Raw genomic sequence first — 19,922 nt, forward strand, 5'->3', positions numbered from 1 at the left:
CCTTTGCTTGGACTACATATCCCAGCAGCCCCTACCGGAACTGCCGCGCCCCGCCGCGATTGGGCCCCCGGCTGCGAATGCTGAAACACGATTGGCTGAGCGGCGGTCTGTCATGCGGGCTCCCCGTGCTGGGCGGGGCTATTTCCCCCCAACCCCGAGTGAGGGGACTGTCGGGGCTCGGTGGCGGCCCCGGCGGGGAGGGCTAAGGGGCCGCCCCGGGAGAGGCAGGGCTGGGGCCGCCCCTTCCCTCCATGCCCGGGGCAGGAAGGAGGAGCCGTCGGCGCCGCGGGGTGGTGGCCGCCCCTCTCGCCGCCGGGAAAGGCGAAGCCGCAGTGGCTCCGCTCGCTCGGCAGCCCCGGCGCGGGAGGGCGGCGGCGGCTGTCGGGGGCACCGGCCCGCGCTGCCCCCCATGCGGCGCGGGCAGTGGGCTCTGCGCTCGCCGCGGCCGCGCTCGTCGTCGTCTGTGTGGGCGGGCTGGCGGCTGCCGGGAGCCCGCCATGGGGCGGCCGCGCCGGGGCTGCTGAGGAGGAGGAGGCGGCTGCTGCGGCGGGGGAGCAGCGGCCGGGCGGCCCCATGGAGGAGCGGGAGGGCGAGGTGCGCTGGGACGGGCTGTGCAGCCGGGACGCCGCTGCCCGCGACGCCGCCCTGGACACCATCGGGCAAGCCGTGCTCCGCCGCGCAGAGAGCGTCGCCTCCGGGGCGGCCGCCAACGGGCTGCCGGTGCCCGCCGCCCGGGACGGGCTGGGCGAGGCGCTGGCCCGCCTGCTTATGCTGTCCAAGAGGTGCCCCTTCCCCGACGTGAGGGAGAAGAGCGCGGCGATCCTCAGCGGGGTGCAGGTGAGCGCGGCACACCAGCCCTTCGGCTTTGGGACCGGGCAGGGAGCTCTCCCTGCCCCGTTCCACCCAGGGTGCCTTCGGGTTTCACCTGTGCGACGAGGTGGGCGTCTGGTCCACCCTGTCAGATTTATTCCTGCAATTAATACGTGCTAAGTGCTCCCCACCCCTACGGCTCTTTCCCCGAATAAACACTTGGAAAAGCGGTATTGGAAGGTTGCGGAGGGGGGGGGGGGGGGAGATATCTCACTGAAGACACTCACAAAAAACACCTGCATGTGTTCCTGTGTCACCTGCTCTAGGTGACCCTGCCTTGGCAGTGAGGTTGGACTGGGTGATCTCCAGAGGTCCCTTTCAACCCTAACTATTCTGTGAAAAAGCACAAAGTCTTTCAGTGGAATCCACCAGAGAAGATTTGGCAATGAATGGCTGGAAAGTTGGGGCATGCCCAAGGAAGCACTAAAATGACAACTTTAGCACTCTAATTTCAGTTTGTATTAATAGTGCTGTGGTATTACCCAGTTAACTTTAACATAAAAGCAGGAAGGATTTGGGTATTGATATTGGTGTTGCCAATTGAAAATATAAATGGGCAGTCTTAGAGCTTTTAAAAGCAGGTGAGCTTGTTGTTAAGGCAGAGCCTGTCAGAATGCCTTCTTGTTTATTGGTAAATAGTTTTTCCACTGGCATCGATAGGATCCAAACTTTTTTTTTTTTTTATTGCTCATAGGCAGCCTAGCCAATAGAGGATTACATTTACTGACCTAATGCTAACAAAAATAAATGTTACTTTGTACTCTTCCACTCATGCAGTCTAATTATAGTTACTTGCATTGTGATTGTCTTGCTCACCTCAGGTTTTTGCACAGGTCTTGGAATTCTTGTATCAACGGGTCCAGATGCTAGAGATTCTACATTTAGAATAGGGAGAGGAAATTCAGGTATTTCTTTTAATCACAAGTGAATACAGAGAGCTGTGCTTGGAGATAGCTGTCTGATTCTCACTACTGTGCTTTTTCTCCCTGAACTTTAACAGGTTGAATATAGGGAAATCCAGGGAAACATAATAATAATATGTGAAAGTACTATAGATAGAATAATTTATACATTATATGCATAAATATGTAAAACATAAAAAAGATTATATGTTATCATATATATAGAAATACATTCTGGGTTTGAGTTATTGGAGCTGAAAGAGTCTCTGTTTATTTTGTCTAACTTCTCAGTAGTGTGCAGTGTGATAAATACAGTGTAACTTACGTTACCCAGTTTAGGCTATGTGTGGAGTTTTTCTCCAAAATGATGGTTCCACATGGCCTAAGTGAAAGGCTTGATGGCTTTTCTTTAAAAACTGAAGCCAGTGAAACAAACAACCACCCCAAACTTGAATACTGAGTTGAAAACTTCATCTGGCATCTTCCTTGTTAAAGGTTCATATGAGAAGTGAGTCTGTTACCGGTGAGAATGATGAGTTACTGTAACAGACTGCTAAGGGAAGACTTGTTTTTGTCAGATTCAAAATATTAGTCTATTCAAAGGCCAAACAGATGGTGATCTCTCACCTAAATATTGGGGTGAGGTCAGAATACAGGACCGGATGACTCCCTTTTATGTTTTTATGTATTTGAAGTTAGTGGCCTGTTCAAGTTTTAGTGTGGTTTAGAAACTTTGTTACTCGGTTTTTTTTTTTTTTTTAACTAGGCCAAAAAGTTCTGGCAGAAAATGTCCGTCTTCATACAGCAGATGCAAGATCAAATGCCATGGTCCTTGCTGGTTTGATTAATAAACATAGGTGTGAAAGGTTTAATAGCTGTGAAACCAACTGTACACACAAGGTGCAGTAAAAGTTTACCAACAAGTTAAGCAAAATAAAGTCAAATAAACCAATATTTTAAGAAAATTTTAAAAGCTGCTTTTGTAAATTTTCCTTTTCAGAAGCATAGATCTAAGAGAGAAGTATTCTGTATTTTATCAATTTAGAGTGGCAAATCTTAGGTCTTGTGTCTGTACTCATAAATGAAATTTTTCATTGTAATCTCTGGATTCACATTTGTTGGAAAAAAATCCAGTGCAAATGTTCTGGTTTAGGTGCTGAACACTATTGAGGACTACTGTCAGGCATGAAATGGTTTTCTGTTGATTAATCACCAAAAACAATATTGTTCAGATCTCTGCAGTGAAGACTGCAGATATTCAAACTATTAAATTAAATATTATCACCCCATAGAACTTGTAGCTTTCAGCAGTGCTTCCAAAGGTTAGTAACATAAAAATGTGAAATCCCATTTAGAACAGCATCAGCACTTTTATTACTTTATCTCCCTGTTTTGGGCTCTGAAACAATCCTGAAGTCCACAGCAATATGTACAATTATGCTGTCCAAAGTTATTAAATGACATGGAGCCCAGGCCAGGAGAGGCAACTTTGAACCCAGAAGTTCTACTGTGAACTTGGGCTCCTCTCATTCTCTCTCCTGGAATGGTGCATTCCCAGATTAGAACTCTGAGCCTGGACTTATGTATCTCCTTTTATTCCTGCCTATCCCAGCTGCCTTAATATGCAGAACTGTAAAATGTGCTTTATTCATCTTTCAGATTTGCTTCCAGCATAAATCGGTGAAGAAATCAAAGATTAGAATTTTCCATGTGGTCTGTTTGCTATTTCTTTCTTTGAGTTAGGGCCCTCTTGCCTGTTGGGGCAGTCAGCAAATATTTAGGCATGAGCAACTGGTGCTCCTGGTGATTTTGCAGCTTTGTGTCTGGAGCAGGTTGGTAGAATGCATTATATGGCTGGTGTAAGCTGCAGGCTTGGCAGCAGCCTGTGTCAGCATGGCATTCCTCTAAGCCTGCCTTTTTTATGTTTTGGGTTTTTTCCCCCAGATAAAAATTCCTCTGATGTATGGTGGACTGCTAAGTGTGCAGCTTTCTTCTTTACTGTTAATAAATAGCATTAATAATGATTTTATTAATAAATAATATTGCTTGTATCAGAATCTATAGAATTAATTATTACTTAACATAAATTCCCATTGATTTGACTTATGTTCAGGATAATGAGTTTTCTCATTGTAGGCTCTATGTATATATGTGTGTGTGTATATATATATATATATATATATATGTATATATATATAAAATAACATATACTTTTTTACCTGAGAGAATACATATGTTTTCCCATTTAGAATAAACTAGTTCTTTTTGTAAGGGTTATTATAAAGACAATGTCAGCAAATTAATCCCCTTTTTTCTAATTTTTGCTTTTATTTATAAAAGCAAGTTCCTAAAGCCACTTTGACCTCAATGGATAATTTAAAAAATGTTTTAAACGTATTTCAATTGCAATGCTTTAACCTAGTGAAAACATTTTCAATTTTTGCATTTAAAAATGTTTGATGAATGGTTTTTGAGGTAAAGATGTATCATAGGTTCTTGGTAAATTCTTGCTCATGGGATGTTTTGCATGTATTTATAGCATAGTGCCTATGACCTTGCAGAGTAGTGCGTCATTCCTCCCAGTGTGCTGGGTGTCCACACACCAACACAAATATATTGGGAAAGAACAGCAGTGGAATGTCTAAACGCATGCTCATTAAAAGTCTTCTGCCAGCCTCTGTTGGATCAATCAGTAATGTATGAGTGGAATATAAATGCAAGGTGTCTGTCCATAGCTGGAGGAGAATCACTGAAAGGATGAGATTTGATAATTATAATCTCTTGTAACCATTCAAGGGAGAAAACTCAGCAGGACATACTGCTATCCACAGGTGTGTAAATTCATTCTCTTGATAAACAAAGAGAATATATAGATGGAGGGCAGGTTCTGCAGGTGCAACAAGATGCTAGTCTACATAGGATAAAAGATGACAACAGCAGAATAAAACCCATGGGTGTCAAAACACAGAGAATATGGCACACAAAGCTTGACTGGAGGCAAATATAAGAAAGAAACAATCTCTTCCTCTTTGAGAAGTAGTCTAATGATACCAAACACTTGCATTGAAGGGGAAAATTAGTAATGAAACAATAACTCTGCTCTCTGTTGATCTTTTCATTGATGTAAACAAAGGAAACATATAGAAAATACACAAAGATCTATGAATAAAGTTAGGATGGTCAAAAACTTAAGGAGGCATGGCTAAAATGAATATTGGAAGAAAGCGAGAAATAAAAGATCCACAGATTAGTGGATTAACAGATAAAGCTGAGGTGATTGAAATGTTTTCTGAAATGGTTAATCCGCCCTGTGTAGTCAATAGCCATAAAAGCATAAATAGTACCTGCCTAGGCTGCAGGGTGGGGAGAAAACCTATAGGTTGCTTGGATAAGCAACAGATTTTAAATCTGGTAGGGCCTGGTGAAATTAGTTCTAGGGTGCTTAAAAAAGCAACTAGCTGAAGTGATCTTATGTAGTGGATTGTAATTTCAAGATAGTGGAGGGAAGTAGCAGACTCAGATTAATTGGTTCATGCCTCTTCAGTGTGGGCTAAATGGGATGGGATGAAGAGGAAGCTGATGGATTTTAACTATAGCTCAGAAAAAAATACTGGACCAGTGTTGAAACACATTTTTAGTGCCTAGGAAAAGAAGTTGAACAACAGCCAAAGCAGACTTAGCCAGGATAAATTCTTTTAAATCCAGCATTGCTACTGCTTCTGTGATGGAGTAACAGGCCTTGTGGTACAGAGAGATTCTATTATATTAATAGATTGATATACTGGAGTCCTCAATGTTCACATGATAGCCTTATTAAGAAGCTGGGGAATTGTGATCTATATACTGCACTTTAGTGAGTAAAATTAGATGGGAAACCAACCCCAGAAGGCAAGTGAGGTCAAGTAACAAGTACTTGGTACAGGCTCTACAAGGTCCAGTCCAGCAAAGGCTTGATTAACAAATTTTTATGCTTTGTCGAATAGATTACAAGCTGGGAGGGAGAGTAAGAATACTGGAAAGCAATAATATAATTAAAAAAAAATATTAATATTTAATGTGAGCTTGTATCATGTCTTCTAGTCCTTTGGAGTTTTTTTGTGAAGAAGATTTGAAGTACTTAGTGGTGGGGTGGTCAGCTTAAAGGAGGCTTGAGATAATATATTCCAAAAGAAATGGGATGAAAAGGGATGAAAATCCTGCTTCAAAAACAAAGAAAACATGAGCTAGAATGAATGAAAGAAAACATGAGCTAGAAAGACTTGGATTGGACATTTGGGGACAATTTCAATATTAGGATAGATTTATGAAGTCATGTTCATCTCTAGATCTAAACTGTTCTTAAACATCAGACAGAAGTGAGGTGCTTATTTGATCTCTCCCTGGGAAAGGCAGAGCATTGCTTAGCGGGATGATTTTTTCCTTCCAGCTTCTTTTTCTGTATTTTGTATTGGTAACTGCTTGGAGGGACTTCAAGAACCATTTAAGTCATTTCCCTTTGGTCTTCAAGACTGTATTTACCTGACAAATAGTGCTCAAACCTGTGGTCTGAAGCCTGTCTCTTACATAAAAGCATCAGGTGGGCTTGAAGAGGTGGTTTTGATTATCTCTTTGTTTTCTCAGGTCTGCTGCTTTAGTGGATAGATGTATCAGAATCCACAGTTTGCCAAGGGCTGTTATGGCACAGAAGAGAGGGATCATGTGAGCAGCCAAATAAATCTTCCTGTCTTAAAACCTTGAGGGACTGATTGGGATCTAGGCTTGCTTGGCAGAGGACATGGAAGGGAATATCCTTCCTTTCCAAATCCTGGCAAAATACTTGTATAATTTAAATTTAATTAAATGAGCATCAAGAAAGGATGGGAAGACTTCTGGTCATAGCCAAAGCAGCCAAGCATTGTGTCCTCTGCCACTGTGGTAGGACAAAGCCTCTGCCAGGAGAGGAGATAGTAATTCCCATGGGTGCATCCATAAAGAATAAAATAGGAGTTACTTTTCTGTTTCATTGCTGTATTTGTTCTAGCAATGTGAATTCTCAAGATATTTCACTTTTTGCTTTGTGTTTGAGCTCTGTGGTGCACACTTGTTAAGATTAATAAGGGTAAATCATGCTCACTGCTCCCAAATGGTTTATCCTGATGAGTGGTGTTATGGACTTTCCAAATCTTTAATCTTCTTGGGGGTAATATTTGAAAAATTACTTCATAACTTTGTCTAAAGTATTTTTTAGCCTTCCTGTACAACACTAGTAGTTTTCTTTAGTGAACTTTGAGATCTCTAGCTAGGCAGATCTGTTAGCTTTAGGATTTTTGTCCAAGTAAATGTGACTGTGTCCTGCTGTGTGATAGGGATGTTCCCCTGTGATTCTTACTGTTGGTCAGCCACCCTAGAAAGGTGTCTCAGTTGAAATCTATAGTCTATTCAAGCTTAAGAACTTAAATATGGTGTCCTCACTGGTGGTGGTGAATCTGATCTGTCTGGAAGCTGACTAGTCCCTCTGCACAATGCTAATACCCAAATCGATTCCTGTTTCCCATAGTGCTCTTAGATACAGTGAATTAAAACATCCTTTTTTATGAGTTCACTTCATAGCAAAACCATCTTCTGTCTCTGGATGGAATGGATTTAATTATTCATTGTAGGGTGCTCCCTTCAAAATCCACATGGTGCTTTACCAGATCACTAGTTTAGAAAACATCTGTCTGTTATGGGCTTTTTTGGTGGTGTTTAATACTTTTGGTTTTCTCAAATTGAGAGAGAATACTGAAGTAATGACACAATGCTTTAAAATGATCTGTCTTATTTATGGCGTCTGCTGCCTCTGCAGTATTATTGTAAACATGTTCTGATGATGGGTCTGTATCACATGTGTGGGGTGAGGCTAATGTTAATGGAGAAGAATTAATCTTGACATGTCAGGGAATATTCTGAGCAGGCATGTGAACATATTTCTTAAAGACTTAAATGACTACTTGCCTTCTTTCTTAAGGCTTCAGTCTGTTGAGAGAGATGAAAGAACATTTTCTCTTGCTGAGCTTGTCAACTCCAGAATTGTCTGACCTTGGGAATGTCTTTGGCTGGAATAAGGAGTTGCTTGAAAACAGTGGAGGTCCTCAAAGTGATGCGAAGTAGGGCGTCTGGGGCACTTCTAATGCTGTTGCATAGTCAGCTTTTCCTTATAATTGTTGGAAATTAGTTGATCTGTAAATTTATGAATTTATGTGATTCTGCTGAGTTGATTTTCAGGACATCATAACTAGAATTTTTATTTTCAAAACAAGTGAAGCATGAAGCACACTTCTGGTAATATCTTGGTTGATATTTATTTTTTGACTGCATTGAAATGCTTTAAAACTGAAGAAATCAAACACAAACATTTCCTTATCTCTTGCTGTTTAGTAATGAGGTAAGCAATTATAGGATGTACATTGGTGGCTTAGTTAAAAAAGATTTAAATGTTTCCTTTCTTTTTTGCTTTTTTTTTAAATAGGAGCTAATACCTAGAGGTCTGTAGGAACCAGAAATGCTTCAGCTTGAATGCATTTTGTAAATAGCAGCATCTGTTCTCCTGATCTAGCAGTCACTAAGTCACATGAATGCTTTTTTAGATTTTTTTTAAACTTTCTTTTGATTCTGCTTCTCTTTCTATAGGTAATTTTAGAAGTTGGCTGTTCATTTCAACTCATAACTGGATATATTCCTTTCCAGTCTACACTCAGGTTCTAGTGTCCACTTAGATCTCTATCTGAAATTGTTTTTCTTGCTCTGACTCTTAATAGTATATGGGTAGCAGTGATCCTTCCCATCTCTGCATTGCTTTTCCTAATTCTGCTCTAAGTTTCCAAAAAGCCAATTTTTTTATATTTTTGGGGGGTTTTATCATACAATTTGTTTGTCCTGTTTATTAGTAAATAACTGTCTTCATTTTGGGCTCTTGTCATTTGGGTGCTTTATGCTGACAAATGGGGAAATTCTATGTATCTCGAGGAGATGTTCAAGCAAAGGGAAAAGCTCTAAGATTTTGCAATGTTTTGTAAATTGGCATACAATATTAAGTAAAAAAAAAAGTATAGACTTCTAGGTTATGTAAAATAATGTATCTTCTGTTAGCCTGACCAAAGCATATTGCTTTAAAGAAAATTACATTGTCTTACTGTGACAAGTGCAAAGTGAGCACTGAAGAAATACTTGCTGTTTTGTCATCTTACTCTTGACTTTTTCTTCAGGTCAGGATTTCTCCTTTTAAAATAAACATAGTGGAAAAGTACTGAATATACCATTGTGGGCCTGAAAAAAATGTTTTAAAAGCTTGATTATATTTTCCTGTGGATACTGAGTGTTTAAATTTCCAAAAATATGGTTTGCTGTCAGTATGGTTTTCTATTCCAGTAAATTGTTTACACTTGAATGGGGATTGGAGGCTGGGAAGAGTTTAGGTTTCCCTCCAGAAATCAATGGAAACATGGAAATCTTCACTTGAAGCTACATAAATTAATTAAGTCAAAAAAGTTAAGTGTTGGCAGTTTTTCTTGTTTACTGCCTTTCTGATGTTTTCAGTGACTTTGACTTTTTTTCTTTCCCTTTGTCTTATTTTTTTTTTTTTTCTGGAAAGCTTAGGTTAAATTACTGCCAAAAGTTGGTTTGGGAAGGTGAACCGGTTTAGTTCTAGTTAAACCTAGTAAACAATTTACCATTTTTCTTACTTCAGCTTTATGTAGAAACAAAGTTGGTTCTTTCATGTAATTTTGGGTTAAAAGTATCACCCAGTGCTGTGTTCTAGTGCAAGAATATTACCCAAAAATATACTGGGCTGGTATTTTAAAAATAGAGGTGATGCTCCTTATGTAATCTGATAATGTATCCCTTCTGTGCAACTGCAAGTACTTACTTTCAATTCAGGCACTGTATTGTAGAAAAGCACTGAAAACTGCTTCTGAAAACATGTGGGGTTTATTTTTTCCCCTGTAAATTAGTTAAAAATTGTAACTTTAATACTGACTCCAGAGGGCATAGAATAGTGAAAAAAGTTTTCTTAGTTGCAGGTCTTTGCTGGCAAGTCCTTTGTCTGCCTAAATAGTTCAGGCTTGTGAGCCTGAGCTTTGAGACTCAAGGTGTAATCACCTCTTCACCAAATTTCTCTCCCTGGGATATTGTTGGTTAGTATTGAATTGTTTTTAAACAGTTTTCTTCTGAGACAAATATTTTTGTCAAGGATTTCTTAACTCCTAGAGAGTAAACATGGAATAATATGACATTTATTCAAAGGAGGGATAAACTTGAAAATGCAAACTTATTTAAAGTTCTAAAGCCTTTCCTGTGTGCATTTTTTTTCTTTTGTTTTCTTTTTTTGGTGGGAGAGGGGATGGTGTTTGTGTCTGGGAGGAGGAAAACCTCTTTTCTGAAAGATTTTTTTTCCATTGCAGCTTGTTGCTGAGCCTGTTGCTGGTGTTCTGGTGCTACAAAACTCTAAGCTTTAAATGCAGCCTGTTTGCCAACAGCACATTCCCCGCAGATTAAACTGTTTGTTTGGATTTTCCATTTATTTAAATTTTAGTTCTAAACTAGTTTCACACTGATACCCATGTAGAAGAAAGACTGAAGAAAGGAAAAAGTTTAAGAAAAACTTTGTGTTTCTGTGAATTTCAAGTCAGTGCTGAGTGCAAGCTTAGGTCCCTTTAACAGTACTAAATATTTGGCACTGCTGTGCACAAAACGTTTTCTGGAGCTCACCATGTTACGAGATAAGGCTTTTCCAGGATATGCTTTTGATATTTGCTGTAACTTCCTTTGTGTCCATTCTGTCCTTCCTACTTGTGTTACAGAAAAGGTTTTGGAAACCTTATAACTTCACCTAGGTTACATTTTGTTTTTAAGAGTTATGTTTGTAATGGTTGCTTATATTTACCTAGAAATTGATGTATAAATAGTGTTCTGTAAGAAATTAATTCTGACATTTTTATTGCTACTGTTCTGTTATACAAGGCAGGAAAATAAGTCAAATGGAAATGGTTTTGTCTGGCTTTTTGAAGGCATAGTGGTGTCTTGGCTTGTAGTGTTCTGCTTTTCTAGCTCTCCACAATATGGCAACTCTGCTTGGCTGATATTGTCTATAAACTGTCAGAAGAATATGTGTAAATTGGAAATGTCAAATGTTGCTTCTTTTTCTTTCATTATTCGGTGTCAGGCCTTTCTGTTAAAGGATTCAAGGTTTGAGTAAGGTTTCACTAGGAATAAAAGTTGGTTTTTAATGCAGAAGATACCATTTGTAATGCACAATGTAAAAATCTTAATTTTATATTCTAAAGGTAGTAATTAACTCTTTGTAGCTTATGCATTAAATGAATACCTAAGATTGAAGCATAGACTGTTCTGTGTTCTTTGTAGAGTTTTCTGTATGTTTGTGTCTAGTGATATAAGACTTGGGAAAAGTGCTGGTTTTATACACTCTGAATTCAGTGTGCAGATCATTACTCCAAAGGACAGTGGAAAATATGGTTGCTTCATGATTCAAAAATTAATTTTGGACTGGTAAGCTGTGGTATGCTTCCCATATATGTGGCTTCCACCTATGTTCCTCTTCTCAGAGCCCCAGGTCTGCAGTGCAGTGTGTCACACATCCAACATGTTTTGGGGGGAGGTACAGTTCTTGGCTATCAGATCTCTGGGGTAGGGTAGCCACGTGGCTCAAAAGTCATTTCCAGTGGCAATAAATCTTCATGCATGTGCATAAAAACATGCTGAGGCGATTGCAAAGTTCTGATGGAAATGTCACATGGAAGCTAAATGACTTGCTGTTTGTTCCCTCAAAAAAACAGTTGCTAAAAAATACTTGGGAAGATGTCCTGAGGTCAAAAAACTAATGCATTTTGCAGAGAATAAAATCAGATTTTAATACTATCTTCTAAACCTCTTCTTGGTTGGGAAACTGAAAATTTCTCTAGTTGTACACTCACTCAGACTCACAAATTCCCTGTTTAATGATGACTTCATGAATAAAAATGCCTTTTGAGGAATAAAATGTCTTCAAAGATATAATCTCAGAGTTTGTGTCAGGGATGCTGGTGTGGGAGGGCCAAAGCTTGAAGTTTTGTTTGAAGTCTGTGGCATTAGTGCAAACTTATCCCAGATTATCCTTTGCTAATATAACCTGTCTGGTTCTGTCCTATGTGATGGTCTGGTGTGAAATTTTTCTTTTTGTATGTAGCTGTTTTAGACAGCTGTAAGGAGACACCTTCTTGATTCTGTAAAAGAATCAAACATACAAGTCTATCATCAAGTCTATCATGTCATACAAGTCTATCATCAAAACTTCAGCAGAAAAATGAATACTAATCTTCTAAACATTTGCTCTATGTACTTGTTGAGGGTGGAGTGACAAGTCTGGCTGCTGAACCACGAGGTGCTGAAAGGAAGCCCTTACTTTCTAAACTACTTCTCAGAGAGAGGTCCAGGTGTGGCTGGATCCACTCTTAGCCCTAGATTTCTTTCCTATACAGTAAAAAAGCTAGAACTGCTAGCAGTGTATGTATAGGATCGAACAGAGCACTATTGCAAAGCAATTATATTAAAGCTCGCAGGAAGGAATAATTAGGTACACGTGGATGGAACTCACCCTACCAATGCTCGTGGGCAGGTCTCTCTCTTAGCTTTGAGGAGTGTCAAGAGGGAATATGCTAGGGAAACCTTGCCTTATAAAAGTGGACTGGACTTTCCTAGTATAAAGTGACTGACTGCCAGTCCCATGTCTGCCAGGTCAGCTTAGCAGCTTGTCTGCCAAATCTTTGCCTCACTGTCAGGATACTGAATTGGGGTTTAGTGTAGTTCAACACCAAAACCAGCACATGGCCTGAGCTCAGCCCACCACTGATAGTTGTGCAAAAAGGACATTGTCCAAGTTGCTTGACCACATTCCGGGGTAGAGTATCCTGCTACAGTACTACTTGAATTAATTTTTTAAAAATAAGAGTGGCCAATCCAACTAAACAGGACTTGTAAAAAGCATTGAGCTCCTTTGTTGTCTAAAACTGCTAAGAAATATAAGTGGAAATCAAACTGGAAAAAGGATGTGCTGTAAATTTTTATTATGGATATACAATATAAGAGGCAATCTAACAAAGAACTAACTCTAAATTCTTAAGCCAATCATAAATAATTTTGAAATAGAATGAAGTGGTTTTCCTAGGGATAGTATCATGTGAAATATCTTCTCCTTCTGTATGTAATAGAAGCCAGGGATAATATAATTTCATAGCCCAATTTGAGACTAAATTCCTTTATCTGGTACAATGGTAGATTCTGATGCTCATTGAAATCAAGCTCTTCATCTCCAACAGACTAAGACAGTCTTCATGTGGATAATAAAGTCTGTAAACTACTTTCTTTTCAAAACAGTGTAATACCTCTTTCATAGTTTGTGTTTCTGAATATTGAGCTCTCTGAGAAGTCTTGAACCCTAAGACTTTGAAATGGCAAAGGGAAGCTTCTTCTGAGAAGTTATTTGATTTCTTAACAATTCTGAATATTATAGAATGATAAAGAATTGAAGCAGCATGCCATATAATACTCTGTTGCAACAATATTCTGCTACTATAAAAAATACAGAAGAAAAGCTGCTATTATGTCCTTGTGGCAGTTGCTTTCCTTCATGTAACTAGATCATGACTCTTCACAGAGTCTGATTTGGAAACCTGGCATCATCTGCAGGAGAGCATTCTAAAGGGAATGCTCTTATTATTGATGCAAATTCTAAATTTCTAGAAGGATCTTACAGTGATCTTTTTTATTTCTCTCTTGTAGTGGAGATGAACTCCAGGAAATGTGTGGGGCAGATTATTTAACAAAAAAATGGATTTTTTTTTTTTTACCCCCCTTAGCTCTGTATTTGTATTGAGTTTGCATGGCAAGATTTTGGTTTCATAGCAGCTACAGGGGTGACTCCTGTGAGAAGCTGCTGAAAATCTTCCATATGTCCAATTGGCTCCAAGATGGGCCTGTCACTGGCCAAGGCTGAGCCCATCAGTGACAGTGGTGGTACCTCTGGCATAATGTCTTTTAAGAAAGCCCTGGGTAATAGCAACTGGAGTGAGAGAAGGGAGGGATATATGAGAGAAACAGCTCTGCAGACAAGGGCAGTGAAGAAGGAAGGGGAAGTGGTGTTTTAGGGACTGAGCTGAGATTCCATTGCAGCCCATGGTCCCGACCATGATGAAGCGGGATGTCCCAGTGGAGGTCTGTGGTGGAGCAGATCTCCACCTACAGGGTGTGGAGGATCCTACACCAGAGCAGGTGGATACCTGAGAAAGTCTGGGAGCCTGTACTGTGGCAGGTTCCTGGCAGCACCTGTGGCCCTGCAGAGAATGGAGCTGTAGAGATTTTGCTGGCAGGATTTGTAAGTGAGGAGGATCTATGCTGGAGCAGTCCATTCCTGAATGGCTCCACCCCACTGGAAGGGACCCAAGCTGGAGCAGTTCATGAAGAACTGCAGCCCTGAGGAAGGATGCACTTTGGAGAAGTTACTGGAGAACTGCCTCCTGCGGGGAGGGACCCCTGGAGCAGGGGAGGAAGAAACAGCAGAGACAATGTATCTGACCACAACCCCATTCCCTGTTCCCCTGCATTGCTAGGGAAGAGGAAGTATTAAAAATTGTGAGGGAAGTAAAGCCCAGGAAGAAAGTAGGGTTGGGGGGGGAATAAGATGCTTGAACTTTTGGGTTAATTTCTCGTTATCTTACTCTGATTTATTAATAATTTAAATTAATTTCCCCAAATCAAGTATGTTTTGCCTGTAATGTTAAATTACAGGTGAGTGAGTGATCTGTCACTGTCCTTACCTTGGCCTACAAGCTTCTTTTATTATATTGTCTCCCTGTCTAGCTGAAGAAGAGAGGGATAGACCAGCTTTGGTGGAGACCTGGCATGCAGCCAGGTCAACCCACCACAATAATGGAACTAGTTCTTCAGTGTGTTTTTTTGAGAGTAAAATTTAGAATTTGCTAGAATATCAGTGTTTATCTGGTTGTTACAAAGTTGATTGATGTCTCAAAAAAATCCTCCTTTTTGTGAAAATGCACTGCTTTAGACAAAGTGCTTGCAGGAGAAGGCTTCCTCAGTAATAACTGAAAGTCTGATGAAGAACAGCAAGAAAAATACCCTTTGAATAGCCAAAACCTATGAACATTAAGGTCTCAGATTCCAGTCTTTGGCTTGCCTCTCTCAGGTGAGTGACTTGTGAAGGCAGTTGAACAGACAAAGATCTTCTCAAGCATTAGGAGTTTCATGTTTTCATTTAAAGTTGTAAAAATCTTTGAGCATTTGTCTTGGGTGTATGAGTATCTCATTCAAGCATGAGTGGGATCTGTACTGAACTGGAGTTTGAAACTTGCTTTGCCTCATCTCAAAACTTAGCTTGGCCCTTAAGGTCATTTTTATTGACAAGATTTCACATTGAGAAAGAAATCTCTGAGGTCTTAAAACTTCATCGGGTTAGGAAAAAAATCTCATTTTGTCCAGATGCTGTGAAATTAATTTACCTCAGTCCAAAGTGCTTTATATTAAAGCCAAAGTAGTGAGAATGCTTTGAAGGCCCTGCAAGGTGGGTGAAGGATTTAACCTGAGTAGTGGTAATCCAGTTAGATTAATGAGGTGAATTGAACAAGAATTTTGGTGAAGACTGAAATATGCTAAAATAATTTCTCCAGTCAAAACGTTAGGTATTTACCTTCTCTTTAATCTTTTTAGAACACTTCTAAATATGTTGCCTTCAGAAAACTAGGATGAAATACTTCTTTGCATGGCTTTTTTAAAGTTCAGCTTCTGGGATCTTTTTTGAAGAGGGAGGGAAAGAGTGTGTTGTGCTACATAATCAGGACATAATTTGTTTTTGTACCATAAGAGGAAAGCATTTTTTCTTTATTCAGATTAAACTTACTCTTATATTAAACACATCTATTTAATTAATTAGATTGTTGTAGTAGAATTTGGTTGGGGTTTTTTTTTCCCCTTGATTTTCTTCTGGAAGGATTTATTGTCTTGGCAGTCGTATTTTGGGTACTTACTGTCACATTTGGAGGGAACTGCTTTACTGAGGGTACTTACATTAATACCATGACATGATCTAAAAATTATAGATTAAAACTAAACCAGCAGGTACTTCATTAAAAGTGTAGTGTACCACAGACATTATCCTGAAAAAAATCCCATCTGCCTGTTATTTTTGGGAGCAGCCCTAAATTGCCAGAATGGCTGCTCCTGTGTGGTAGAGTGAAGCATGCATGTGCTTGCAGGGTTGAGGCCCCTGTTCTGGTTGGTCTGTCCAGAAGCATCTTGAAACATTGCTGTAGGATTCTGTTTCAAAACTTGCTTAGTACTTCCATTTGTTACAAACAATCATGTGTCTCCTCTTACAGGTGACAGGTTTCCTGGAGTTCCTGTGGCCATAGTGTGATCACTGTGCCAAGCTGACACACACACTTGTCTCTTAATCTGAGAAGTTACACTGTGAGTAGAGAGATGCAGGAAGCAAGATTTGGATGGGCCATATGGAGCCTGGAAGCACAGTGTCTCTATTTATTTGTGTGGTGTACCTTTCAGCAGGGCCTGAGAGGTTAAATGTAATGTCATATGAATGCAGCTGCAATTATTTTCAGGACTAGATTGGCTCAGTGTGGGCTACCAGGTGTGCCAGTTGCCACAGCAGTAAATAGACATTCCTCACTTGTATGTGCTTCACAGAATTCCACATGGAATGAACTTTAAGCCAGTGCACCTGCTCCAGGAAGATGTAATGAATTTGAAGGAACACTTGGGGGAGACTTCATGTCTCATGTTTTGTTGCCAGTTTTTGATTTGTTTGAAGTGACATCAATATAAATGGAGATGTATTACTCTAAAACTCTTGAAAAATGAAACTTTTGTCCTTTTCTCTTATGCTATTTCTGTTTGCAGAATAGTAGCATGAAAACTTCTTGAGATGGGGCATATTTTTAGTTATTTTTTTGTTGGTGATGAAATCTTGCTAGTTTTCTTTAGAAATAATGTAATTGTAACTGACTTAAAGCAGTGATGATTGACACAGTTACAGTAAAGGGAGAAGAAAAGCATTCATGAATAAGAAGTTTGTGGTAGTAGGTGAATCAGCACCTTATATATTAATTATGAATAACGTCCACTATATTCAAGTTTCATGCCTATTTCTATTTTACTTCATGATTGTCACTATTTCAGTTTTGTAAGGCATTTATCTCCAACTGAAACTTCCCTAATATTACCTCTGTATTGTTAATGAAGCCTTGGCATCAATATGTCTTTCAAAAAAACAAAGCTGAAAGAAGGATAAAGGCACTCACTGCACTAAGTCACCACGTCTGAATACAGGGGGCATGCACTCCCACAGATTAAAAAAAACCTCAAAGCCAAAACAACAACAGAAAAATATCCTCTGCCCAACTACAGTGATGTTTTAATAACTGAAAGAGTTGGGGTAGAAAAGCTGAGGTATGTGAAGGAAATCAGTGCTGAGTATGTATGATGGTGTCTTCTGTTGCTGGCTGTGGCATTGACTTTCCCCGATCTATCCTGAAAATACTAATAGAGGTACTAAGTGAAAATAATAGCCATAATCAGTCTGTTTTCTTTTTCTGAAGGATCTAGCAAGAGATCTATAAGAAGGACTTTTGGGGAAAATAAACTATTAGAAGACTTTGGTGAATAACTCTTAATTTTAATTTTGAGCTTATCCGAGAAGAATTTTAAACTAGAACATGGTAACTAACCAGTTTTTCTAAGAACAGATTCAACAAAAGAGTAGATCTAGTTGGGAAGAGAGGGCTGACATTTTAGGTTTTAGGACTTTTTTTAGTTCCTGTTAAACAAAATTAACCAAAAAACATATTTAAGCTATTTCTGGATTTTTTTTTTCTGCTGAACTGTATTATCTTAAGTAAAATAATGTGTGGTAGTGTTGCTATTTGCTTTTTTTTATCCTTTATTCCAAGAGAGTAAAACTACTGCATTGTTAAGGCTAAAATCTGTTTAAATACTGTTAATTGTCCACTATTATAAAGAGAGATAGGGAAAATAGAATTTTTTGTCAGTCCTCACTAGCTAGAAGAAACTATATTCTTTGCTGTGTGGCTGTGGTGCACAGGAGTTGCTGGTGTGTGCTCAGAGGGACCCTGCATGGTGAAACTTCCTAGCTGTGTTTTAGCTTTTATCCTGCTGTATGGCAAAGCCTCATCCAGTGGGAATGGTGCTCAACTTAATTCAACCCTGGCTGTGGCTGAGCTTACTATGCCATATTTTCATTGGCAAGTTTGTTGGTGCTTTATCATTGATACCTCATTCACAATAACAGTAGGAGAGGTGAGGTTCTGCAACATATGGTACTATAGGAAAAAGTAAGCCTAACAGGAAAATGTTCTCCCTACAGTAAAACAAAATCTTGAAAATTGAAAGTTGAAATAATCTACATAGACTCAACCTCTGGTAGTTACTAGCATCAGAATGCTTTGCTTTTCAAACCTAACATTTTTTATAGTATAGCTGGTGGGTTTTTTTTTTGTTGTTGTTGTTTGTTATTTTTTTCTTGGTTGGTTTTGGGGTTTGTTTGTTTGTTTTAAATGGAATAAGATAACTTCGGATTTCTGCACTTACAGTTACCAACATGGGAGTTCCTCTGTCCTGTTTATTTGTCAAGACAAAGGTTCTGGTTTTCACTAAGTCACTGAAAGACAATGACACAGTCTAAAGAGAGGAGCTGAGTTCATCAGATGTTCAGCCACACTTAGGGCTGTTTCAGATCTGGAAATGAGCAGTAGTTTCACGCCTGTGCTCAAGTAAGCTCACTGTGGATCCAGAAGTTAAATGTTTCCTTCTATCTCCTCTCAGGGCTTGCAGAACATGGTGTTCTTGGAGCATGTTTACTGAAGACCTATCAGATGGGCTTTGCACAAAACAAACCAGAGCTACCCCTCCCACTCCTGAGAAATAGCTTAGTGGTTAGAGCATTTCCAAAGAGTGAGGACTCTGGGTTCAGCACCTTTTCTCCCTGAGGTGGTTCAAAGTCATGCCCTTTACATGCCTGGGCTCCCAAGATGAGAGAATTGAACTAGCTTTTGCTCTCATTTCCAGGCCTGTGAACAAGTTAAGAATTGCATGTAAAGCAGGACTAATGCAGTTGGAAGTGCTGGCTGTGTCGCCATCATTAAACAGCTTAACTTTATTTAGAGAAGAGGTGAAGTCACCTTGGGCCCATTAATGACTGGGACTTGGCCTCTATCTTGTTGAAGTGATCTCACTGCTGAGGTGAGAGCACCAGTCTCTCTGCTTGAGGTTGTGGTTGTGAATAGATGCAGCTGCCTTCTTGTGGTGGGTAGAAAGCTCTAGCACAGTGAGAGACAAGGCACTCCTGTCCTTGGTGCTTCCTGTTGGTTAACTTAGGTGACTTCCAACTTGACCTACAGGTTTTGTGAATGCTAGTTGAGGTGCATTACCCTCCTCAATCTCTGTGTAACTGTAGAAAAGATAACTTTTGTGTTCCTGGGTAATAGAGTGAAGTGTGATCTTTGCTAAAACACTTGAAGAAATGTTGTCTTCAACATCGTTGGACTTGTCTGCACAGTGTTTATTGTATTTGTAAATTTGACCTTCCACTAAGGTGGTACTTCCTTGAAATATTTTTAGTGGTTTCTACACTAGATAACTAAACTGCCTTTTTTATGCTCCTGTAGTGAGAATGCACATCAAACTTTCAGCTCATAAGCATCTGAAAAGGCAGTTGAAAGTGGAGATACTTTGTCATTTGTTTCTTGCACACGTTTATAGTACCCAGTCTGTCCTAATGGATGAGGGCAATTATCCCCACGTGCTGGAAAGCATTGTTTTCTTCACTGAGGGTCCTTCCTGAAGGCTTGAGAATTTTTCTCTCCCTTTCTAGATCACCAGACTTCTTCGAATTCATATCCCCTCACACGTGAGGGCACTGTAGGTTCATTATTCCTTTATAACTGACTGCCACCTCTTGGTGGAGGTTTGAACCAAAACTGGGTGTCTCTTGGTATTTTTTATGAGTTTTCTATTTATTTTTAGTTTCAGAGAAAAATGTTTGCATCTAGAAGTTCCCATTAAGGGAAAAGAAGAACAGTTCTTTAAAATATC

At 39.6% G+C, this 19,922-nt stretch overlaps 1 protein-coding gene across 1 annotated transcript in view; it reads left to right on the plus strand.

The window, feature by feature from the left end:
* The first annotated feature begins 402 nt into the window (after positions 1-402).
* Positions 403-19,922, plus strand: part of SESN1 (sestrin 1) — a 78,003-nt gene continuing 58,483 nt past the window's right edge. The window contains exon 1 of the mRNA XM_009093096.4: positions 403-837. Coding sequence (XP_009091344.3) covers positions 574-837 — 264 coding nt within the window. The 5' untranslated portion in view covers positions 403-573. The remainder of the gene's footprint in view (positions 838-19,922) is intronic.

This window comes from Serinus canaria, chromosome 3, assembly GCF_022539315.1.
Source record: "Serinus canaria isolate serCan28SL12 chromosome 3, serCan2020, whole genome shotgun sequence".
Lineage (NCBI taxonomy): Eukaryota > Metazoa > Chordata > Aves > Passeriformes > Fringillidae > Serinus > Serinus canaria.